Source organism: Vanessa atalanta, chromosome 25 (assembly GCF_905147765.1).
Source record: "Vanessa atalanta chromosome 25, ilVanAtal1.2, whole genome shotgun sequence".
Classification (NCBI taxonomy): Eukaryota; Metazoa; Arthropoda; class Insecta; order Lepidoptera; family Nymphalidae; genus Vanessa; species Vanessa atalanta.
This window is the reverse complement of record NC_061895.1, coordinates 5,459,195-5,485,792: the sequence shown is the minus strand read 5'-3', so window position 1 is coordinate 5,485,792 and position 26,598 is coordinate 5,459,195. Positions and strand designations below refer to the sequence as shown.

The 26,598-nt window shown below is 33.3% G+C and overlaps 1 protein-coding gene across 7 annotated transcripts in view; it reads right to left on the bottom strand.

Moving 5' to 3' along the window:
- Positions 1-4,047: 4,047 nt before the first annotated feature.
- The window catches only part of LOC125073681 (zinc finger protein castor homolog 1-like), an 81,434-nt gene continuing 58,883 nt past the window's right edge, over positions 4,048-26,598 (bottom strand). For 2 of the 7 annotated variants that reach the window (XM_047684633.1, XM_047684632.1), the window contains exons 9-28: positions 13,355-13,439; positions 13,108-13,234; positions 12,677-12,817; positions 12,274-12,475; positions 11,672-11,894; positions 11,342-11,474; positions 11,081-11,223; positions 10,826-10,976; positions 10,310-10,714; positions 10,127-10,228; positions 9,532-10,051; positions 9,058-9,413; positions 8,822-8,932; positions 8,522-8,670; positions 8,283-8,408; positions 7,953-8,072; positions 7,366-7,461; positions 6,897-6,994; positions 6,486-6,635; positions 4,048-6,380 (exon numbers count right to left, since the gene is read on the bottom strand). In XM_047684633.1, coding sequence (XP_047540589.1) covers positions 6,223-6,380; positions 6,486-6,635; positions 6,897-6,994; positions 7,366-7,461; positions 7,953-8,072; positions 8,283-8,408; positions 8,522-8,670; positions 8,822-8,932; positions 9,058-9,413; positions 9,532-10,051; positions 10,127-10,228; positions 10,310-10,714; positions 10,826-10,976; positions 11,081-11,223; positions 11,342-11,474; positions 11,672-11,894; positions 12,274-12,475; positions 12,677-12,817; positions 13,108-13,234; positions 13,355-13,439 — 3,596 coding nt within the window. In that variant the 3' untranslated portion in view covers positions 4,048-6,222. The remainder of the gene's footprint in view (positions 6,381-6,485; positions 6,636-6,896; positions 6,995-7,365; positions 7,462-7,952; positions 8,073-8,282; positions 8,409-8,521; positions 8,671-8,821; positions 8,933-9,057; positions 9,414-9,531; positions 10,052-10,126; positions 10,229-10,309; positions 10,715-10,825; positions 10,977-11,080; positions 11,224-11,341; positions 11,475-11,671; positions 11,895-12,273; positions 12,476-12,676; positions 12,818-13,107; positions 13,235-13,354; positions 13,440-26,598) is intronic. The other 5 variants (XM_047684636.1, XM_047684635.1, XM_047684637.1 and 2 more) reach the window with 5 other exon arrangements.

Genomic DNA, 26,598 nt, shown 5'->3' with positions numbered 1-26,598 from the left:
TTCGCAATAACTTTGTAGTTGGATATATAGTTGTCTGAAATAGCAAGTCTATACACAAAGACCTTTTCAACGATTTTATTATAAGTAGATATAAAAGCAATTTGCACTCAATAGAATCGATGGGTTCATGTCAATCGGACGGACGGACAGACTGACAGAGTGCTAATAGGCTTTTAGTAATTGACTGGACGCGTACGCTTACAGGGATTGAATAAAAATAAACTAGCAATATACTACAACTATATATAACATGATTACTAGCTGTTCGTCCCGACTTTGTACTGGTAAAATTTATACGAAGTTACAGCACTCATATATCCTTAAAGTTGAAATTTCCAAAAATATTTTCTTAGGGAACGCAAGTAAATAGTATGCAATAGCAATAGTAATTAATTATTTTAAGTACTTTAAAATACTTTATTGATTTTTTTATAAAAGTAGATAAGTCTATGTACCTTGGATTGCCCAATTTTGGTCTAATCCAAGTCAATCACCAGTAACTTTTTTATTTCCCTAATCTCGTAACAATGAGATAGGACGCCTATTAACGAGCACAGCCCGATTTCAAACTTCGGATTTTTATCTCGATATGAAGTATTTTGCAGTCACTTTTTTAAGAGAAAGCCTGTCGTTTTGGCCCACCGAGCTCAGCTTCCCGTTCCCGCTCGACAAACCCTTCTGGACCATGACGGTCTCTCAGAAAGAGGCTACGCCTTTCGCGCCTCTTATCTGCGGTAGATCGCCGTCACGATTTAGCAGAGAGGTCGAAACATCGCGGTAATGATCTGCCACCCTACACTCCAGGTGGGGCATGCCTCCAGCCTACGCTGGACGGTGTCCTGGACTGCATCACAATGACACATCGTCGTCGATTCGCATCTTATCTTACAAAGAATAAGCTAGCCCTCAGGCTGATGTAAGGCGAGTCCACATATCAACAGCTCCATTGTCTTCTGAAACGTTATTTCCTGATCCATTCCTATATTGTATTCGCTCTTCCTAAATTAATTTTGCAATGAATATTGTGTTATATTGAATGGGGTTGCTATTCGTAGAATCTAATAATAGGTGTTCTGAATATTGGTGAATGGTCGCAATTATCTGCATCGTTATTATGGAAAACCTCACTTCGTAGACCACTATTGAATACTGATATACGGTGATATTATGCAATTGAAATAAAACTAGTTTTTTTAACGGATTTAATCGCGTATATTAATTATTTTATTTTAACATCCCGACGTTTCGAGCACTTTGCAGTGTTCGTGGTCACGGGCAGACCACGAACACTGCAAAGTGCTCGAAACGTCGGGATGTTAAAATAAAATAATTAATATACGCGATTAAATCCGTTAAAAAAACTAGTTTTATTTCAATGTGTAATAATCGCGAAAATCTAAGACAACATTATGTGATATTATGCAATTTTGTTTTCCTTTACATGGGGCTTTGACTCGTGAAAAGACTATATAGGATAAATCATGGACTATATAGAATGAATATCTTGTGAGTGGGTGTTGTATCCGTACAAGACGGATTGGACCACCAAGTGCTCCGAGTGACCGGATAAAAAAATTTTATTTGAATGTATAGTAGAACTAGCGAGTTTTATGCCATTTCATTTTTTTTCTGAATTTCATATTTCGAACATCGTTTGCCGTCTTTTAGTATAATATTTTATACAAGTTATTTTAAAAAAGGACATAACACGTCACACTTTTTTAAAGTTTATTTATACTTTATAGGCATGTATTGCTATGTATATATTTTTTAAAATTATTCTTTAACTTCTGTGCACACCCTACTGACTACTCTCCTACACTATTCTGGGTTGGCTGGCAGAAAATGCTGTTATAGCGTTAAGTCCGCCCTCTGTACATGTTTTATTTGTACAATAAAGAATAATAATAAAAAAAAAAAAAAAACTTATTAAACGTATTTTGATTTTTAATTTGATTTTTATCTTCGTTTAATATTATTCTATTTGCACGGTCATACTCAAACGATTTCTTCGGTTCTTCTCAAGACAGGGTATCTTCCTTTCCTGACCAGTGGTAGAGCTGAATTTGACAATCAATAAGTAAGTGTAACGCTTTTATGATGAATAAAGGCATTTGATTTTAATTTGTGGTTTGGAGCATTTCTGCATAGATAATGTCCAAATGTACTGTATACAAAATATTTTGATTTGACAAGATCACTTTAAGCAGATATCTTAAAAAAAGTGGTCGGTGGTTCAGTTAGTCAGTCATGTTAAAGATATTTTTGGGATAAAAAGTTATTTTACGATTCCAGCTAACCTATCTCTGTGCTGTTTCATTCAAATCCATTCAGTCGTTTTGACGTGATTGAGTTACAAGCATCCACCCATACTAGTATTTATAATATTAGTGTCCATTTCAATTTGTGGTTTTCAATATTATATTATACATACATGGAAGAAAGACATACATTACATTAAATAAATATAAATAAATATTGGACAACATCACATACATTACTCTGATCCCAATGTAAGTAGCTAAAGCACTTGTGTTATGGAAACTCAGAAGTAACGACGGTACCACAAACATCCAGACACAAGACAACATACAAAACTTTTTCTACGTCGACTCGGCCGGGAATCGAACCCGGGACCTCGGAGTAGCGTACCCATGAAAACCGGTGTACACACTACTCGATCACGGAGGTCGTCAAACATTACATTGTGTGAAAGACGATATGGTTAGAAAGAATGTTACTTGTGAGATGACGTCTCACAGAGAAGTATGGAAGAAGAAGACATGCTGCACCGGCCCCAAGTAAAATTGGGATAAGGGCATGAGGATAATGATGATAATATACATTTTAACACATGATTATAAATATAAAACGTTATTTTTATATGTTTTCTTCTCTTGATTTCATTTATCTCATATAGTTTCGGTTTTAAATAAATAAATACTGTGTGATAATTATCGCAATAATTATTTGCTATTAATCAACCCGTTGTTAATGATAATGATATACAAAGTTGGTTCGCTCCCGCATTGTTTGATGTGGCGTCGCCTTTGTATTATCCCGCAAATATTCTCATATAATTCTATTTGGTGTGAGTAGAGCACAAACTTACGATTTAAGCTAATTCCAACCTTGGTGACGTTTGAAACACAGTTATCAAAAAATCTCTAAGGTAAAATGGATCTACCTATGTGGTAAAGTGTGTTAAGTATTATTAAACTTCTATACTACACTTTACTTATCTTTAAAAGATAAGGCACGCAAATTGTTGTATTTTTTTAAATTTATTTGTTAATAAGCAGGTAGACTTTAAACAGGCCACCTGATGGTAAGTGGGCACCATCTACCATTGGCACTGTAATAAATATTAAACATTCCAATGCGCTTCCTCAGATCAGAACACAGCCGTACTAAGTAGAGCTGTTCAACGGTAGAATAAGTGAAGATTGAGTGGTACCATACCAGACGGACTTGCATAAAATAGCGAATTTGTGGATACACACATAGCAGAATTTCATTAGACCTGCACGTAGGTTTTAACACGTTGTTTTTCAAAGAGATCAATTATAGCCACAAATTAAGCAATTTTGTATTCTCCGGTCTTGACAAGTTTTTTAAGTCAGAATATATTCGTTCGAATCTTCTAAAATAATTAATTTGTAATTGTAATTATTTTACATTAAAAATATTTTTTGCTAATATGATGTTTGTAAATTAATATCATCTAAAGACATGCACACCTTGGGAATGAGATGATCGCTGCCAGGCTGTTTCAAATAACGAAAACATGTTTATTGTTGTTTTACATAAAATCAAAACTTGGTAAAATGAAAATTAAAAAAAAACCCGCTGAGGTTTTTCACCGGTTCTTCTCAGTTCCGAGGTTTTAATTTCCGAACCGGTGATAGGATTTTGACTATTTATATATGGATTAATAACACTTCCATATTATTGTGAATAAAGATTTTTGACTTTGACTTTGACATGATGTGTTTACGAAGTTACCTTGTTGAGAAAGTTATTGGGAAGAAAAAGAAAAATACCAGATCATTATATATTCTCATTTAATTCCTAAAACTCATGAGGTAAACAACTCTAAGCTATTTTCATACCAATCGTTTTTAATCTCAAACAAACTGCTACAGTTATGATTCGTACGAATTCAGATTCAAATAATTACTTACATACACGTAAATTTTGTAAAAACCTTAGAAATTTACTTAAACCTGTGAACAATCCATTTTAAATACTTAAACGGACAAAATACTGTATTCGATAGGGAAAATTAATTTAATTAATAATAATTTACACTATGTAATACTAAAATACATAAATAATTGATTAATTAAAGTTTGTGAAAGACGAAAACGTAAAAGAATCGAAAAAAAAACATGGACGTAAAATTAGATAACATAACAAGATAACAACCAATAATGTGTGAAATATTTATAATTATTGCAAAAGAAATAGTTTGCGACGAAATGACATTAATCATTTTAAATAATCAACTTTAGGTGACGAAAGAATATATGAAATTACGATATTAGATGTATATTGTTATACAATCAGTGAACACACTAGCACGATAAAGTATACAAAATAACTTGAAACGATGACTAAATATTTATGGCACGGCCTTTTATCATATTAAATGACAGAAACTAATAACAAATAAAATGAAAAGTTTAATTAAAATCGACGAAAGTAATTATTATCTAAAGTATAAGACTGTATTGATTGTGTACAAGATAGTGCTTAGGAACGATAGGACAGGACTTAAACTAAAAAAATACTGATACAAGCTAGGAATGGGTGAACTATTAAATGAAAGTTCGTCGAAAATAGTATACATTACGTCGAACATATTACACAGTTCGACGATATTGTTCGTCTAACACTAACATGGGAATGGACTATGCATGTAGCCGGGAATAAAACAGGAATGCAAAGGTTTTGAAATTATTGTAACTAATACTGATCTGATGGTGCAGAGTTTATTTTAATTTTATCGTTAAAATGAAATATGGCATTTTATGGCTACCTCATGGATCACATTTGTTAGCACTCATTTTCTGTACAACGTCCAATTCGTATAATTTATACATTAGTTTTATACCAATATTCGTATAACAATAAGAATTTATTAACATATATTTTTTTTCATATATTTCTAATCTTATTTACATTTTATAAAAATTGACGGTTTTTATATTTTTATTAAATACGTTTTTTTTTTAATATAAATTTGCGTGTAAAAACTAATTGTTGTTTGAAATAGTTTTCAATGAATGTTTTCTGCACACGTATCGTAACATTTTTCAGAATTCAAGATCTTAGATGTTCAATGATAAATTTTATAAATTACTTTAATTTATTAAAAACATTTACCGTAGTACATTTTTAATTTCATTGTAAACGATTTCAAACTAATGTATTGTCATGATTTTACCTCCGAGGCACAAAATGGCGTTCTTAACCCAATTTCTTATTGCCTTCATTTATTTTACGAAACCTAAATTAATAATACTATTCGTAAAAATGTCTTTTCTCATGGGGAAGTAATAAATATAAATATTCTTTATATAAACTATCATCTACATTGGTCAGGATATTAGGATACACACTTTGAACATGCATTTAATAATTACTCATTTCTAAAATCTCATCGCCTTAAAATCGTATCAGTTGTAAAATGCGTATAACTTGCAAAACATTTCAGAAATGAACGACGTATATACAACTCCGCGCCGCCGAGCTCGCGTGTCTTCGCGTACACGAGCGTACGTCTCATCATCGTTATATAAATTTGGCACAATATGTTTTGCCTTTATCTTAAATTTAATCTCAGAAACTATTTTGCATCTAAGGCACAATAATTGAGGACTACACTTCAAGTTTTCACTACATTAACAATTTTATTGTTCAGAGTACCACAAGGGACAGTTTTAGTTCCTTTTTCATATAATATATATATCGTTCTTTTTGTAGGAATATAAGTTATGTGGACTGATGAAATATCAAGAAACACGTATAAATTTACATAAAATTCATTTATATCTAATTGAAACTTTAAGGAAAAGTCAATACATAACATTTCAGTATAAGCCGACACTGCAAAAAAAAATATTTCTTCGTTTTTTTTGTAGTACAAATGTCTGTCTTCCTACAATAAAGATAAAGTTCAATTTTCACATTATTTAGTCTGAACTTGTTTGTATAAGGTCAGTTGGTCGCACTAGTGGAGGGTCCAAGGTTCGCTTCTTGGTGTTTGTACTTGTGAGAGGTCATTTGAGAGAGACCGAGGACGGCGAAACCGCATTGCAGACAGTGGTAATGTGTCTGTTTCTTGCTGTGAATGCACTGAGGCTCGTAACCACATCCTGTCAAAATAAAATAAATTATTTTAATTATCATTTACATAACACAACGACTAAAATGTCGGATCAAAGATAACTTATTTTATAGGTTTTACAATCCCTTCTTACCTTTGCCGGGAGAAAATTTCTCGAAGCCAGCAGCTTGTATAGAATCTAATTTTTGATGCTGCCGGCGGTGAGCCACCACCTTATTCGTGTCAGTGCATACGAAGTCGCACTTGAGACAGTGAAAGTGAGATGCTTTGTTTTGACCAGTACCTGAAATTATAGACGAAATTATTATATTAAGATATAAGGTGAGCTTAACTTTTATAATGAGAGAGATTATATGATATGCGTTTATTGAAGGAAAGCTATATTGTACCATAACAAAGAAATTTACTTTATATCAAAGTTTTGAATTGATTTTGTATCTGGCTGGAAGAAAACTATATAAATCCTTGCAAAGGCTAAAAAAACATAATAGGAATTGAAATAAAGTCCGTTGTAATATAATAAAGTAACGAGCGATTCACTAACAATGCTTACCGAATGTAGACGCGTGCGGACACTCCGGCCTCTGACAGTACACGTTGGCTCGGTACTGCTGGAAGTCACCGCCCATCAGCGTGTCCAGTCTAAAATCATTATTAAGAGATTACAGTCAATATTATCACTGATATTTAATTGCACATACAAGTTATTAATTCATTGTTCCATGTAATTAAAATCCGACGGATTAATTGAAGACTGTGAGTTTAGGGACGTAGCACTGAATCTTCATGTGCTTAATTTGTGTTTATAAATCATCCCGTTTTCCAACAAAATCTCAGTAGGATGGGTATCCAATTGACATTGAAGCCGCGTGGAATCACCAATTCTTCTCTTCAAAATGAGAAGAGGTCTTAGTTTATTGGATTATTTGTAGGCCCAACTCACTACCGTTTTTCATTGTCAGTCCTGTATAAAAAGGTACCATATTGATACTAGAATAGAATCATTCTATTACCTTTCGTGTCTGGCTGTGTGCTGGACGAATCTGGTTTTGTCACAGAAAGAGTATCCACAGTCTTTTCTTGTGCAGTGGAAGTGGGTTTGATGCTCCCTGTAACACAAGTAAATGAAATGTTTAAATGACATAAATGTTTATTTAGTTTTACAACAAAGGCAGGTTTGACCTTAAATGTTTTGGAAGATTAAAATTTTGCTAAAAGAATCAATATATATTTTATTCAATCTCTTTTGAATATATATTTATGCTTAAGAATAATGCTCTTAAATTAAATCAATGTTGAACTGACGCCCGTTGCAAATGTAGTTTGAACAGAGAAAGACCGGCAAGAAAGTAGTTATTCTTTAGAATCAATTTATTCTAGTTGTCCCCGCGACTTCGTTTACGTTTCAGGGGTTGGTATTCAGGTGTTAGGCATAAATTAGCCATTTCCTTCATGGGGTTCAAGCTAACTTCATACCAAAATTCATCAAATTCAATTCAGTGGATTGGTCGCGAAAGAGTCACAGACAGACAGATAATTATAGAAGGATGTTAAGCAAAGATGTTTCAGTGACTGTTATATTATAGTCTATAATTCTCACCTATATCCACATTGTTGGTAAGCGCAGTCTTCGTTGAAACGGAACCGCAAATAGCCTTCTGGGATGGGTTCGTCTTTTAGAACCCTCATGTGCGGGCCTCGTGGTGTGTGTGTTCGTCTGCTAACATCAAATAAAGATCATGTTAGATGATTTGTGTATTACATTTAAATAATTCATTTAAATTATAGTTCAAGTGGATCGAAGACGACTAAAAATATGGAAATATTAGAAAAAGGTTTTTTTTAGATACATTACAAAGCTGATCGATTACAAAATTACTGCAGTAGATAATTGAAAATGACAAAATTGCAAAAAAATAGTTCAACTCACGTCTTAGCAATAAGTTCAGCTTCCTTGTCCAGACCTGGTGGTAGACCGTGTGTCTGGAGGAGACTCTGTTCGAGGAGTAGTTCTGGTGGGTAAAGCATCGTTGGGTACAACGGGAAGGCGGAGCCACTAGAAAAAACATTATTAGGGTTAATTTATATCGTGGCACGTTGATATATGTACTATTTATAAAATGATTATGTATATATAAGTAAATAATCTAAGTATTATAAGGTACTCACCCCTGAGAGAACAGTGCAACTTGAGCGAGTCCTGGCAGACCAGCGAGCGAGGCTGTGTACTGCTGCTGCATCTTTAACTGCTCCTGAAGGCTTCCCTTGCGACCGCCAGCCAGGTACTGCTGCAGGAGGAGGCTTTGAACAGCTTGGACCTAAGTAACATAATAATTAAGTAAATTGGACAAAGTGCTATTATAGATTTTTGGAAAGATCATATTTTCAAAACTGGTAATGATTGACTATTTGGCTTTAACATTGATCATGTTTTTAATTAATTAGATTCAACAAAAAAAATATAATAACCTGTTCTGCTGGGTTCGGAGGTCTTTGACTCGGTGAAGGCACTTGTGCATTCGATGAAGATGCAGTTGATGGTAATATGGATATCTCTGGATATTCTCTCTCTAAGGTTTCCTGCAAAAAACACATACCCTATAAGCATTAAGCAAAATTTCAACACACAAAATTATTAATATTAGAATTCTTAAAATTGTTGGATATATGTATAGTTATAAATGTATATAATTTTTGTAACTTACATAACTTACCTTAGTAGCGGCCAAGCCTACTGGTGCAGGCTCCATGTTGTTGCTGTGCTTCTTCACCATATGACTGAACAGTAGCTTCAGATCTACATAAGCTTGACTGCAATGCGGGCAGTGGTAGTGCAAATTCATACCACCAGCATTTTTGTTCAGAGGACAAGTTTGATCGTGACAAGATGGCGGTATTGTCGGTCCAGACATTTTGGGAGGTTCGTAAGATTTTTTCTGGTCGAAATCTCTATGTTTCATTTCTTTGGATGGCGATGCATCATAGATGCTCCTCGGTGATGGTGATGATGTATTGCTTCGGAGATGAGAGGATGGGTAAAATGTTCCCGTCGCTTTGACTACTGGAATTAAGAGTCGGATTAAAGATTAAACCAAAATAGAACTTGGATATTTATTGGAACTCTTCCAAATAATATATATAGTACAAAATTTGACATTTTTACAAGGAAAAACCCTTACCCGAAACGTTATCCTGTTCCCTTTCAAATTCACTCTTGATAGAGAAGTTAGTAGGAGTGAATAATTCAGCTTGCTCTTTCATAGAGGCAATACTATCAGCCGAAGCCCTTTCTTTGATAGAATAATCTTTGGCTTCCTCAAAAGATTTCTCGGGTTCCGTCTCACTTTTAATGACTGGAGTTCCTCTGCCGTGTTTGTGTGTAGCTAATGCTGAATATTGAGTCAGAATTGCGGGGCAATTGTTCCCTTGGATGCAATGGAAATGCGACCTCAATTGGTTTTTGAAACAACTTTTTCCACCGCATTGGTCAAATGAGGAGAAATAATCAAAACCATCTAAGAGTGGGGAAACAGCATGGGATTCCCTCATGTGTGTTTCCATGGTCATGTGGCTCTCTCCCGTAAAGCTACAGTTGAAGCAGTGAAGATGAAGTCTTGTACCTCTCAAGTGGCAATTAGGATAATATTGGGAACATGATTCTGGTGTTGTAAATACTTCGAAATGTTGGAATCTAATGCGCTGCAAAAATTAATGAAACATTAGAATGTGATAGTTTGATTATATTTTAGGTATGACATATTGTATGAGACTTACGGGAAATTCTTCAATCGTAGCTATTACAGGCGATTGAATGACTGGAGGTAGTTGATTGCTCTTCGGTAGTTTGAATGATGTAAATATGGCTTGTGGAGTCACCTACAAATGAACACACGTTAAAATTTAATTTTGAATATTGAATTTAAGCTTTTTAAGCTTTAATGTGTAAATTTTACTTACATTATCAGTCCAAACTTCTACAACGCGATTCTTTGGAGGTCTTCCTCTTTTCCTGCTAAACATTTCATCTAATGAGCTGGATGGGTTGACCTGTTGTGGTACTATTCCGGGATTTGGGCCGAGGTTCAATTGAGCTTGTAAGTTTGGTGCCAATTGGGACGAAAGGTTTGGTGCCATTTGGGCTAACTGAGCTAAATTTGGCGGAAGATTTGGCAAACTGGTTACTTGTCCGAGCTGTGCTGCCATGTTTGGATGTAGCTGGGCAGATAATTGTGGTGTAAAGTTTGGTGCAAATCTGGCCGCTAAGTTTGGTGACATTGGGCTTAAAATTGCGTGCTGGCGATGATGTTCCAGCCGTCTAAAAGGTTGATCTTCTGATGACAGTATAACAGCTCCACAATTTTCCTGCAAATTGATGATATTTAACTTATTTAGACTTATTACAGTTTAGCAATTTGAAAATATATTTTTAGAAAGTGTAGATATTAATGTCACCATTTTTTAAGAATAACTTACCCAAGTACAATGATAGTGTGTAATGTCCCTAATGTGTTGGCATGCTGAGTTAGAGCATGGGTTGTGACGAGTGTACGTAACAAAGTAAGCATCCGTCACTTGGTTCTGCTGCTCGTGTTCCATGACATGTTTCACCATAGTACTATGGCAACTGCAAAATATATGAACTCCAGATTAGACCAGAAGTTTGTAATTTCTAGATACAGATTTATATTGGACGGCATTTTTCCCTGATTTTATAATTGAAATACCTACCTGTGAGCTAATTTACAGCCATCGGCCAAACAATGGTAGTGCTTATTGAAGGCACTACATTTGCTGCATTTGTCTTCTGCGTCTTTCCCTCCGTTGAATGTTTCTATATATTTCCGCGACACTTCATCCACTAAGGCCTGGTTCTAAGAAATAAGAGGTCTTTTAAAAATGGAACTTAAGAAGAGAAGCATTAATTAAATCGAGCATTAAATTTTGTAACTTAAATTAATAAATAATAATTTATTGTATACTGTAACTTACGAATTGTTGCGGATAATCGTCCATCATAGAACTGGACATATCGTCATCGCCATGAAGATTTCCGCCAGGAGAGTACATGCTGAGGTCTGCCCCTTGCTGCATTAATGCGCTTTGGATCATCGATGTCGGTAAGCTGTGGATTTGAATTGTTTTAGTTATTAATAATTATTTATAATGGGTTCTTCTAATAAATGTTTGAAAATATTACTATTAAACCTTATTTCCTTATATACTTGTTGGACAAGATTCGAAAATATTTAGAGACCAGAATTTTAAATAAATTTTCTAATCTAGATACATAGACTTATTAAATATATTTAGTGTACATACCCAAAATTCATTTCTTGTTCTTTTCGCTCATGTTTCCTCTTATGAGTGAAAATCTGGCTGCTGGAGTGCAAAACATAGTTGCAGTGAGGTCTAATGCAGTGAATGTGGTTACAGGTCCTGCTGAACCTGCAGTCACGGTATGGACAGGCCTCATTCTTCATATACTTCTTGAAGCCATCTTTGGAGAGAGCCTCGTCTTTGATATGATAAGTTTTGTGTTTTTCTGTAAAGTGTTAAAGTTCAATGTAATTTTATAGATTGAAAGATAATAAGAAGATAAAAAAATATGTTAAAACTGTTTATTTATTTTCAAATTAGCATTTAGGTTTTTGATGACTGATAGCGTTTCCGGAATCCGGATGTTTGTGTGTAATGTTTACGCTCCCGTACTTCAGAACAGACGTAGTGCCGTTGATTCCTCGCCTAAGCTCAGCATCAGCTAGCAAGTGTGCAGAATTAGAGAAAGCACTTGTGCTTGAACATACATTTAGTAACTATAATACCTTCGCAAATAACGCCCTTAACAATAGCTGTCGTGAAATCGATTAATTATGAATATAGGTTACATAATATAATATATACGTTTTTAATGATACACTTACCCATATCAGCTTTGTTTTTGAAGGTATATGTACAGCCAGGTCGTCTGCAGTGAAAATGGGTGGTCCTTTGTCCAGCAAAGATACAGTGCGGAGCAGCACAACTCTCAGTGGCTCTGAACCTTTGGAAACCTTCTTGCAGGATAGCGGAATCCTTACGGTGGTAGTTGGCGTGCATTTGCACATCTGATGTGGATATATATACCTGAAATTTAATTGTTTATGTTAAGCGGACTTTAATAAATATTTACGGAGACCATAGTTTGGCGTAATACAGAGTTTTAATTCCTCCTCGTTTTATATATTTCGAAGAGATATTAGAAATTAAACCTTCTGGTATTTTTAATAAGTTTATTATTGTATCGATGATTTTTATAATGATTGTATAATAATCTATTATAAATACCTTATCACAGCCATCTTGTATGCAGTGGTAGTGAGTCTGACTCCGGTTGTGTGGACAATCGCTGAACCGCTCCGAGCAGTCATCAAGTGGTGAATATCGCATGAAACCATGTGCTAAAGATTCATCGCGTTTTTTGTGCCACTGTAAATTAAAATAACATAACAATTTAATTATTTATATAATTTATAAAACTTTAAAAACTTTGAAGTTACTTTGAAAAGGTAACAACTGAATAAACGCCACTTATTTGAATAAAAATAGGTTCATTGAATCGAGTACTTGCTATGTAGACTAATTAAGGAAAACTGTGGAAAGCTTTTTACACCTTAACTAGACTTCAAGCTATCTCTCATTATTATGCAGTCCTAGAATAATACATAAATAAAAACCACTTATCTTTAAAAATAAACAAATAATAAAAAGATTCCTACCTTAAAATGTCTAATCATTTCTTCCTTCTTACAGAACACTCTGGCAGTGCAGTCCATGCAGTGAAAATGCTCCCGATAGCCCAAGTCCTTGCAATAGGATGACCCGCATTCAAGCGTTGAACTATATCTGTAACGAACATTCAATTCTAAATACAAAAAATACAACGGTGTCTGATATGATAATATCAAACAAATTCTCCATTGTTATTAAACATTTCATAGAGGATTTCTGGTATAAAATCTTTACCTTTTAACATATCTGGAGTAATCCACGGTCGTTTGCATAGAATTCTTTCGAGCTTGATCCAAATGATTCAAGGCTGACAGCAGTCCTAAACAATAAAAAAAAAAAATGTATTCGTTACAAAAAATACTTATATTATGCTAATACCCAAAACAACAATAAGCGATACATTCAACCATTCCTTTTCCTCCAAACTTATTCTTTTGTTTGGAACAGCCAAATCACCTCCATGCATCATATTCAAACGAACAATGTTGTATTTTCATCGTGTAGGAAATATTTAATAACATCCAAGTCACTATCATTCAAAACGCCGCCGTTTGCGTTTGCGTCTTGAGCGGCGAACATTTTTAGTTCAAAAGGAACTTAAACTAGCTCGTGAAACCGGCCCCTCCCAACATCAAGTTTTGGAGTATCAAATAAATTATTATGGTAATTAATCAATGTTTTCTCCTAGTCACTCTGGGCTATGCCATTGTGAGTGATCGTTGACTCGTCTACATATATTACATCACAAAAGTGTTTTTGTAAATCAACTCTTTTAAAATGGCGGTAGATTTTATCCGTTAATAAAAAATGTTATCTGTTGGTATTAATACATCTGTTAAGTTATCTTGAATTGAAGTATATCTTCGACGTAAGTTTCCTATCTTTGATTGCATAACGAGTTAAAAGGTTTCTGTGAAATTGTATTGTTTATTTACACTTTCAGTGCTAACTTGCTAGATTGTTACTATATTTTCTTAGGTATTTAAAAGTAAATTTAAGAACTCATCAAGCTAAATACATTGCAGTAACAGTTATTGCATTGAAAATTTGAATTACTCGTTCTAGTACAATTGAACCTATGGCAGACGTGGCATGTCGTAATAAAATCTCTTCGTATTTTTTACAAAACAGTTTTGAAAGACGAATTAATACCTATACTTATGTAGATTAGTCTTCACAACACAATGGATGTTAACATACAGTTTGATAATTTGGTGTGTTACATAAGACGTGCATGAATACTCGTGATTGTAATAATAGACGAGGGACTAGTGAGAGCAGGTTATTATAAATGAGGGAGAGAGATCACTTGTTCTTAAGTTTCTTGTTTCGAGCGTTAATAGCTCACGATTTTGTAAGTGATTGTGCGAAAACTACATAGAAATGTTTATTGTTACGTCGATACGTGTGTGAAGCGGATTTATTGCTTTTAATTCGTGGATTTGATTCGAATGATAGGTGGAGAAATATGATTTTGGAACAATGGAGCTTTGTTTCAAACCACAAAATAAAAATTAAACCCTAATTATACTTTTTTTTGATCAAAAAATTAAGTTCGTTCCGTTTGATGCATTAAATACAGCACAATATCGACAAAAACTACATAGTACATTATTACACATAATAAAACAGCAATAAACATTAACAACACAATGAAATATAAACCAAAAAAAAAAATCACGTAATTCTGTTATTATCTAAAACACTCGAAAACTTAAAACAAAATCCCAGACAATCATAAACGAAATCCATCAAGCGTTAAAAAAATCCAACACATTTTAAACCAATTCCGACGTTATGGACATCTAATTTTCTCAAATGTAAATTCACATCATCTCATTTGACGGCTGCCACGATATAAAAATAAGCTCATGGGGAAAACAAAAAAGACAATGGACGCGAGACCGCATCAGATAATATTGGACATAATAAACATTTATACTAAGGTAGTTTTTTAGGAAATTTCGTAAGATATTGTGCCGGTTCATTCAACCGAAACAATGGGGTCCTCATAATGTTCATCGTAATGGGTTTTTGAATTCACTCAGTGGAACCATACGCTGTGATCGAAAGTCCTTAGCCTCATCGGATTCAGAGAATCGGGTGTGTCCTCAAACTTCCTATACTTTTCTAAATAGCTACCGGTTTCGAAATCTTTAATACAATGCGTCAATCAATATTCAATTGAAAGTAACAAATGACTTGGCCTGACCCTGATGAACTTAATATTTTTAGTGTTTTATATTCAACCAATAAAAAATACCATAATATAAAAACAATGTAATTAATAACACTGTTTTATACAAATGGTATGTACGAACATGTTTATCGCAGGTCGTAATTTAACAATGTAAGTAGTTCGCTTAAAATAATTTTAATTGTTTCAGACATATTCAACTTAGCAAAAAGAAAACTTAAATCACGATCCAAATCATAAATTTAGAATTCGCGATTGACTTTAAGATAAATACATGATGGATTCAGTGTTCTTATTTTAATCTGTTCAAGATAATTTATTCGTTTTTTTGTTAAGATAAACCTTTTGTCTATTTTGAATAAAAGTTATTATTGCTTGTTGCGTAATATATCTATATATATTTGATTACGTGATTCCGGATTTGATGTATAGATATATAATTAAAGTAACTTAATGATTTAAGATCGAGAAATAACGAGTAATGTTAAAACTATTCCCACGATTCATAAGCTGAATGAATCCGAACTTCGGTTTAATCCATTTCTGACATTTACCGAGCGAATTGATGAATGTCAAAATTGTTTAATCTTTGACTTAATCGTCTTTAACTGTTATTTTATCAATCTGAACTTAAAACGTTCGCATTGAGTCTGCGTTTATAGTTTATTTGTTTAATAAATATCTTATAATTGCAAGTTGGATATTTCTTATAGATAATCCAAAGTCATTATGCGCTCTTACAATGAAGTAATACAGTTCTAATAAGAGTACATTTATTTTCCCCTTGCCCATCTAGAATCTGATTATTATCAACGAGTTCAATAACTGCATCATCAATTCTTCGCATCCGCGCTCGGTCTTCCATCTCAATTGACATTTATTCCCTGCAAGTATCTCTAAAATGTAAATGCGGTTATACGCACCAACCCACAACTCCCTAACTTTGCTCCACCGAAATTTCTCGTTAGCTCTTATACCATTGTAATAAAGTCCATCTTTAAAATTACAAACTGTAAGACGTCCGTGTCTTTCGCCACGTACGTCTGTTGTAACTTGATACATTGTATTGATTGGTTTATTAAGAGCGTGTATAGATACAAGAGGTCTTGGTTAACTGGTGAGATGTTATAGTAAATTTCATAGCGCTATGAAAGAGGCAATGAGGCGGGGCGATAGGTGTATGTACGGACAAAGATCTGGCTATTGACACACACTACAACCACCTACTTTAGGCTTATTAATGAACGTGTACAAATTCATATGTAAATATTCGTTAATGTAAAGGTGTGTTGAAATATTTTAATGACAGCGCAAGTTAATAGAAACTTTTTAGATTTTTAAAACGAGTTGTACTTGTCAGAGTAACTTTTTAATAACAAAGTTTGTATTGACAAAGAAAATGATCCATAGTGCTTGCTTATAATAAATTAAAAACAATTACAACCCCGACTTAATTCAATTGACATTATTAAAACAAAAATGGAAACCACTCGAGACAGAGAGGCATATCAAGAATCTGAAGCCGTATAAAACAAAACAAAACGAAAAATGCTCTCAGATATTATTGATGATAAAGATTACAAAGGAAAATGGGTAAACCAAAAGGAATACAAAAACGAAACATATTTCTGAGTACGAATACATTTATGGAAGTTCCTGGATGTTTAATTGAATTAAAATAGAATCACATGTCCGTTTTGATCACAACGAGATGAATCATAATTTCCATTGTTGATTACGTCAATGTGTTGCCGTATTTTATTTTTCCTTAACAATATTTTGGCTAGATCATTTTACGCCTTATCACCTTTAATTAAAGCTGACATTGGGTTCGACGTGTCCATATTTAGTGAATTATGGTTAGTTTTATTAAAATATTCGTTAAGAGATCCAGCGACATGATAATGAATTTTTATATCTATTTCGAGTATTCGATCTGATATTGTATGTAATATTTCGTTTTCCTGTACGGATACATATATTGATATCTCATTGTTATTTCGCACCGTGAGATCTTTTTGTGAACAAAAAGCGAGATCGGTTATAATTTAAAATGTATGCCAGTCTTTTTACGCTGATTTGTTTTCTTTTGTTTTTTTTTTTTTTGTTTCATCGTTTATGATAAAGGATTCAATTGTATATTAATTTATTTAGTGACATTTGTTAAAACGATGGGTTTATATATAGGTTTATGTTGGATCGAAGGTTTGTCAATACACGTAATGAGAGGCAGTCTTTGTCAGCGAGATTTGGTGAGGTTATTTCCAAGGTCATTTGAGAAACTACCTTACAAGTATCGTTGTAGAACTATTTAATAAATATTTAAACAATATATGGGCCTCGAAATATAGCCTTTTCCCAGCCAATTAAAAAAAGGAATGATCTAATTTAAATTAAACGAGAATATTCGTTTTAATAACATCATATGAACATTTATATTTGTTTTTTCTACATTCGAGCTGATATATAAATGGTGTATGATAATAAAAACATTCGAAACTCCTACTTAATAAGGTCATAACTCATCAGCAATTCGCATTGTATCATCGGATACTTAATTATTCTTATTAAGTAAGTAAAGTCCATTAATTACTTAGTAATATGAAGGGAGACGTTTACACAGCGCAGGCGGTCATAAACTCTTGTCGGCGGATGAAAGAACGCAGATAATTATGAACGTACGCATGCGTAGATCAAATCAGGGACCATCGATCGATAAAGGATCGAGATGTGTTCAATCGATTCCCGATTGCTAGTTCTAATAGGGATAAACGAAACTACGAGTATACCACTTTGAACGAAACGATTTCGAATTTAGATTTTTTACAGAATTCTGTTTCAGTTCTATATTTAAATTTGAAATTTTCTGTAGCGATAAATAGTAATCACAATACACAATAGAGACTATAAATCTTCGGCTTTGTTCGGCCATCTCCGCCCCGCCCCGCGCGGTGATTGGAGTAAACGATTCCGCATGATCTTGTTTAGTTTTTGCTCTGTTTAATCTTTCTTGTACTGATGCTGCGTTCTGCGTTACTTTTCGTTTGTTTTTACAATCTCAATCGGAATGGTAGTCAATTAGAACGATCGAAACTGCCTTTTTTGTCTAATTCATCCCGATATGTATCAGAATTGTGGATGGACGTAAGTGTTTTAATTGGTGATGGACCGACGTCAGCTTTTAAGATAATTGTTGGAGCGTTTAAAGTCGTTTTTTTATCGTGTTTCGGATTCTGGACATGTCAAATACACGATTTAAAAAATTATCTTTTTTATTGATCGTCATTCTGGTATTTACTTTGTTGAGAACGAGTTTTATAGCTTAGTTTATACTAATTAGATTTTTAATTCACTAATTGATATTGTTATTTTATTTCATATTCGATGGTTGAAAAAAATATACATAATTTAATATGTTGAATCCATTCAGTTAAGTCTCACACTTAATGGATTAGAATGAATTTTCAAATAGATTACATCCTGCGTCAATAGATATCTTAGTGTATGCCAGCCTGTAAATGTCACATTACTGTGCATAAGTTTGCTCTACTCTTGAGGAGTACATCTGAAGTTTACTCCACTACGCAATCCAATCCGAATTCTGATAGGTAGATATATACGTGGAAATGATTAGTTATCCTTTACCATCGAACGATAATTATGAACTCAAACTGAGCTCATGAAAACTCGGTTTGCTAGTTTCTTGCGAATTAGTTTCAAGTCCAGCATAGAGAAAATACTGAGCTCATTGATCGATATACTTTATTCAAACGATTTTAATTTAATACATAGTTTTTTATAGAATAACTGCTCAATGATTGCTACTAATTAATACAGTAAAATCGATATTAACATCTAATAATTATTTCACAACGAATCTTTTAGTTTTTTTCATAATTGAAAAATGTATGACTTTACTCATTTTAGACAATCCAATTCGTTTGTGAATCGATTCTCAAGCAGATGATAATCGAAACATGTTCTCGATTCGAACGAGCTATTATATTTCTCGAGTTAAATCGATTAATCAGAAATCGATTCGACTGCCACTTTTTAATACCACACAATCTCAATTCGAATTTAAACGTCGTTTATTTGTCAAATGTCAAACTTTTATATAAAATTCTGCCACTGTTAATGAATTAGCGAAGTAAGTAAATACTTATCAATCTGTATAAATGATTGAAACAGCGTCGTCGATTCGAAAATTGCTGAGTCTAGGAATATGAAATTCATGATAAAGATTTATCACATTCTGTAGGCACCGGGATTTGAAGATATAAACCATTTTTGCATATGTTAGGGATATTTTGTGCTTAGCGAGAAAATGTGTTCGAAAGATTCTATTACGTACTGTGATTATTAATATTCGACATAAAAATGCTCCTTAGATGTTTTTGTTAATCAATTCTCAACAAATCTATATCGGCTGTACATATTATAAAATTGGAGTGTCTGTTTGTAATATTAAAATAACCGCTTTTTACTAAATGCATATGTGTATACATAGAGCATGTACCAAAATAACATTTTTTTGCAATTTTGTCGCCAGGCCGGACCGATTTTGGCGGGACTTTTAATGGCAGATAGCTCATGTAACAGGGAGTAACTTAGTCTACTCTTATTGTAGAATTATATATAATGTTACGCTGCAATGTCCTAATACTGTCCGGTACCGCGCGCAGCCCTCGCGCACGCCACCACTCCGCCGTCACGTCGAGTGCCTCCCACCAACGACTTAATATCACAAAAGCTGCCTAATACAGAATTAATAAGTTATAGTATAAAAACTGAGAACTGAACAACAAATTTTTAGTTAAATTCAAACGCGCACGAAGTCGCGGGCATCGCTAGTGTAAATTATAATTTGAAAGCATATTTTACGCAGAATGTCGCACACACAAGCCACAAGCTATAGGCATATAAAGTAATATATCGTTTCGCGTTATATTTCTCGGAAAAACTAAATATTATCTCCGATCTGTTGAATAAACAATGAATAGTAATTTCTTATAAATCTAAGAACGATTTCGCTAAACGCGTATCACGTAGGGAATATAAAATTTACATAATAAACCATTAAGATTCTGACACGTGTATCAAAGGAACTTTACGTGAGAATCTTTTGACATTGATGACTTTACTGAAAAATATTTCATTTATTTAATACTATATTCGTGAAATTGGTGTAGATGCTCTAGTTATAATAGCGTGGGGGGAGAGAGAGACCAGGCTATCTTCTTTAGGCTCAGAGATGGCCTTGCGTCGCTGAACGCACTTGCGCCTTTTTGTAAGAAAAATCACATGTTCGTGTTTATATATATAGAACGTAAAGGCATTGTCGTATCGGATTATGAGAATGACGGATAACCTGGTTCGTGTTTACGCACACACTAGTCTACTGTAATGTGTCCTCTGCAGGTTAGACTGCCTTGTAAATGGCCTTGTCCAAAACTTTCTAAGAGGTTATCCTACTAAATGATGATTAATAAAATTACTTATTGTATGTCAATAGTTCCTTATCAGACCTTCATGGATTACAGCATTTGGAAGCGCTGTATCTAAATGTTCCTAGAAGAATCACATCTACAAATTCTCCTAATAAATGAGAATCAAATCTTTGTCCACCAAAAGATTTACGGCCTCTACACTATACAATTGAAATTAAAAAAAAGAAAAAAAAACACATTAAATACCGCGAATTAATTTTACAAAGAGTTACGTGAAACGAAGTTGTTTTCTTATATTTCCGTCGGGTCGTAAATAAATAAAATTTAACTCCGCACAAACTTAAGTTATTCGGAGAAACCTAAGTTATTGCAGCCAGAACACGTAATCGAAAATCCTCGACGCCATTCCGATTTTACAGCTCTTTATCTCGACCATGTTTCGGGACCGCAACCGTAGAGTTTACTACATCATAGAAGTGGCATTCGCTTGTTATAATAGCTGTTTAATTGTTAACCGACTTCGAAAAGGAGGTTATTATTCCATGAACGATAACTTTAGTCTGCTATATTAGAAGCCAAACCTTTACTTGACATTTTTTGACTGTTGCAGATATTAAAGGGTTTTTTATTAAAATCTACATATGTATATCAGATAACGAGTATTAAGTATTTAATAGTGTCAGTTCCAAAACTTTTATGAGTTGTCTTAACTTATTCGAAACATCGATGTTGTCAATTCTAGTGTTAATCTTGGTCTATGTAAGTTGTGTCACGTGATAAGAACAATGCATTTTTTTTTAACAATCGTCTGACTGTGTCTTAAGTCTAAATCAATAATGGATGCTCTGTGATAAGATTTTAGACGTAGCTTACTTATTAATGCAGATTTAAACACTAAATTTTGTAATAAATTTAATTATTTAATGTATTTTTAAATCTTTTAACGTATTGTTGTAATTTCATAACCAGTGTATCTTGAGCCTCGGTTGGACTGCCTCGTTGATTTTGTGGTCCCGGGTTCAAATCGTCTGTTTCATAGACATACGTAATTTTTCAATTAATATTTAAAACACTGAATTAAATCTTCTTACTAAAAAATATTACCCAAAAGTGATTAAGTAAATAGACCGGATATCTAAAATTTGTTACCATTTTGAATTTGTATATTTCAAAGAATTCAATCAAGGGTTTTCTAGAAATTATCAAAACACCTCACCTACATGGTCAAGGACCATATACAGTATCGTTTTAATACTCGAATGCAATAATAACGCTCACCTCAAATAGCTTTTTGTAACAAAAAGGACGACGCATCGCCGTATCACATAATGCATTATAATTTTATACAAAGATACAAAATGCGAGCCAAATGAATATGCAAAGGCGATGCGTACGATTGAGTTATTGTCATCGTTTATATGTGTGCGTGGAGCTTTATTTGCATGAACTTTTCACATGAAAGAGGACGACTTTCGTATATGTGAGGTTACCTTAGACCGTATCAATTATACAGACACAAAAATATACTTTAAACACCAATTATCACAACGTTCCATTAAAACCTATCGAATTATTATCACAGAGTATCCAAACGAATATACGTTTTAAAAAAAATGACGTCTGATATCACTATGGCATAATTTTATTATATGCAAATTGACTCAGATTTAAAAATAACAAAGGATCGAAGAGAAAATCCGTAACACAATATGTATTCAATTCCTTATTATTTTTATAAATGCTTTATTTCGATTCAACTCATAAAGGTCATCGCATAATGAACTTGGCTTAATACATAAAAAAAAAACAACAAAAAATGTACTCCGGGCTATGTTGAGGGACCCTACGTTGCGTGTGTGCGTGCGTTGTATTTGTGAGCGCTGCGCACACGCAGGCATAGGAAGAAATGCATACTTTATGACGTCTGTTCACATTCTGCGCGGTGCCACAAAGAAATTATACGCGTATTAAATCCATGGAGGTGTGAGTCTTTTTAATTTTTTTTTATACATACATATACAATGGCTAGTGAATCCTGGATTTCAATATTGTTCGCTGATTATTCGCATGTTGGACATTTTGAATTTGAACTCATAAATAGGTTAACTATTTTGTTATAATTTTTTTTTTATATTTGTAATAATAATAGTAGTGATAATTAATTTTATAAGTGTGTTAACAGTCTAACATAACTTTTGATATTTATAAAACCGAATCAACTCTTGTCAGTTAAAGTATAAGAGTCAAATTGACAGACTTTTGTCCGGCGGTAGAATTTCAATGGGAAGCCAATTTATTTAATAAGGAAATATTAATAAGTTAGGAAATTAACGAACGAAGAATAATCTTAAATAAATTTTCGTTGTAAATGGAAACATGTTTGGAATTAAACTTCTTAAATGGCCTCCATACATCTCCTGTTCCATTATCCAGAGGATACGATGCTAATTAACAAAGAAACATACACACATGTTGCTTTTAAATGATCGTTCTGCATCCTCTCGCTTGTAGGAAGCTTGTAGTAATCTTGATTAGATATAGAACCAATAACAGACTGCTTGTTTCGGGAAACTTCGAGCGTAAAATGTAAACTATTGGTGAAAATTTTGCCACGACTGGCAGTTTCTAGCGATCAAAGGCGTAAGACATTTTCCGAAAATAAGGACAAGTTACTATAACTTTGGTTATACAAACAAGCTTGTAAATGTAATTCAAACGACAGATCTTTTCGTAAAGAGAATACTTTGGAACTTATTGCATTACATACATGTAACAAATTTCAACCAATATATATTGGAAAATTAACATGTTCGTGTTTTATTGGTACGATAGCTGATCCTCGAATTATTTCCGTGTCAAGCATACTCCATCCTTTGGATTGTAGCTTCATTTTATATAGCCTTTCTCGTTAAAGGGAACTGATTGATGCTGAGATCAGGAATTCCACTAACAAATGTTTAGTAAATCGTATCTAAATAAAATCGTTGCTGGAGACCCGTTTTCAAATTCTACCAACACGATTCTGATTCGATCGAAGTTGGATCGAAATATTATCATAACAGTTGTAAATATATAGAATTGTCCAAGTTTCAATTAAACTAAGTTTTATCTTTGTAAGGAATATTATGATAACCATATTATGATAACCGTAAAATTGCCCTCAGTGCGTATTAATAAAACAACTCTTCAAATTTATATCAAAATATACATAACTCGTCTAGGCCCATAGATTAAATATAGTACAACTACTAATAGGCCTTTTTTAGACGATAATTTATCTCAAATCACGATAACAGAGGAATTAATTGCTTAATTTATAAACACGTGCTCAGCTAAAGGAAATGAAGAGATAACGTTAAGCCGCATTGAAGCAACGCGATGGGTTAATCTCCGAATTTGTCTTAGGAAACAATTAAGAGATCATTATTGAAAGCTATGCAAAGATCTAGATTATATTTACGAGCTGTATAAGTATACATTTATAGTGTTTCGAAAATAGTTTTGATATTTGATTTCGATTAGTCGAGATCGTTGGATTTTATAATATATTTATTTACTCGCTGTTATCCGACTACTTCGTTAAATATTAAATAATTTCGGATGGGATCTTCTGTCTGTAAGGTTTAACTCAAAGAATTGATAGTTTATAACCTAGGGACAATGTCGCGTCGATTGTTCAAAGTGTACCGATACGTCTTTTTTTTAATTATATCACCAAGTGGTCAACACCCATACGGTAAGTACGATTTACATGTACATGGCATTTTTAAGTCAGCCTACGTATTTGAGATTAAATATGATATTAATTATATAAGCAAGGTCACAGGAAACGCTCAGTTAATTATACTAGTTAATTTTTTTATTTTTTTTTACTTTTTACTTATATAATTATTATTTAGGTTGTTTTTGCAAGATTTACAACACAATTAAGACCTCCGCTGATAATCGTTTTATTAGTCGAAACATCGATACAGAAGAGTGATTATTATAATCGATAACTAATTAAAAGCTCTATCGATTGATAAATCGATTACGAAGCAATCGAGAGCCTGAATTAGAAAGGATGTGATATCATTCGTTTTATTTAAAAAAAAAAATTAAGATTTTTGTACTCGGGTTCCGTATGACGGTGTTTTGTTTTAACTTATTTACGATTATAAGTTACAGTCAAGGTCTTAGTATATAATGTATAATAATATTATAAATGCGAAAGAAGCTTTGTCTTTCTGTTTGTTGCTCTTTAACGGCTACACCGCTGAACCGAATTAGATGATATTTGGTATAAAGCATAAACCACATCGTAGGACATAGGATTACTGTACAATGCCTAAAACCTAACGAATAACCCCTAAAACTGGAGCGAAGACGAGAGCGACCTTAAGGGGAAAGGAAGGTCTAGCAGAGAGACGTTAGCAGGTTAACATACCCATAGTTTTTTTTTGAGGATTTAGTTATACACTAACAGAACTCTAATATGAATCTCTATTTAGTACGGAAACTAATATTTTATAATAAATATTCAGAAAACTTAATAATCGGACAAGATAGAAGCAGTGTTTTAATAACCGTAATTAACAATTTTAAAGTATAAATTATTGCTTTATCGCCTCGGGTTCGTTTCGGGGCCAGTTAGAGCGAGACGGCTGTATGTTTAATATCAAATACGATCATAGAATGAGCGAGATAGAAAACGTGGGAAGTATAGATAAAATTGATTATTAATTTCTGATTTTTGAAAAATTATATAATAATATTATTATGGATCACTTAGGGTTACAGATTCGATTACAGAGAGAACTACAAGAGGTACTTGCTTTAATTTCATCTTTTATTGGCACTTTTTACGTGGCGAATTAATTTTTAAATTCGGAACATTAATTAAAAATGTATGTGCATTGTATACATAGAAGCCTCAGTCTCTGCTTATAGGCAGAAAATCGTAAATGCCTGTCCAAGACTGACAAAACTGCCTGTGTAAGACTTTTTTTTCTAACTGTATATGGCAAATATTTATTACACAATAGTTGCGTTAATATTACATTCTATTTTTAAATAAAAATGTAATATTATAATTGCAGATCTTACATCGGTTTCTATTTTCAAATTCAATCAAAAATAAAATAAATAATGTTGAACGATATTATGAAATCCATTTAAATTGAACGCGACAATACCGAGTATAGAATTATAAACTCGATTAATATTAAAACGATTGTGTTGTGAGTGACATTGTGCTTGACATTAATTTCTTAGAAAGCCCTGAATTCATTAAGTCTAGAATGAATGAGAATGCAAATGAGTCTGACTAAATAGTCACTTGGTGTCTAGGATCATGTTTTGAATTCAGAACTTGTAACTAGAAATAGGTGTGAAGTATGCATTAGTGTGCATCGAATATATCGATTTTATAAAATAATATGGAATCGAGAAATTAGTACCGTTGACAAAACATGAACCTCAACGAAGTATATTAAATCAATCATTTATTAATACAATACAGTATCAAAACTATGAATATTATTTAAAAAAAAAGTTTAACGAAATTTTTATACTTTTTTTTTCTTTAAGGCTGATAAAAACTTTATCTTAGTCAGCCTTAAAGCTTGTAAATAAGATTCAAAGACTAACAACTACAATCGATGTTAGTCTCCCAGGTGTTACAAAGCACCGCAGTCTCACGACAATAGAGCAAATCGCCGCGCACCGGACGCAATGGAACGAACTATTATACGGTAAATGGGAAACTATTTGCCTATTGCGTGCCCCACCGGCCTCGGAAACTTGGCTTAGGGGGAGCACAGACGAGCGGCTAAGACTAATTTGTCGTACGA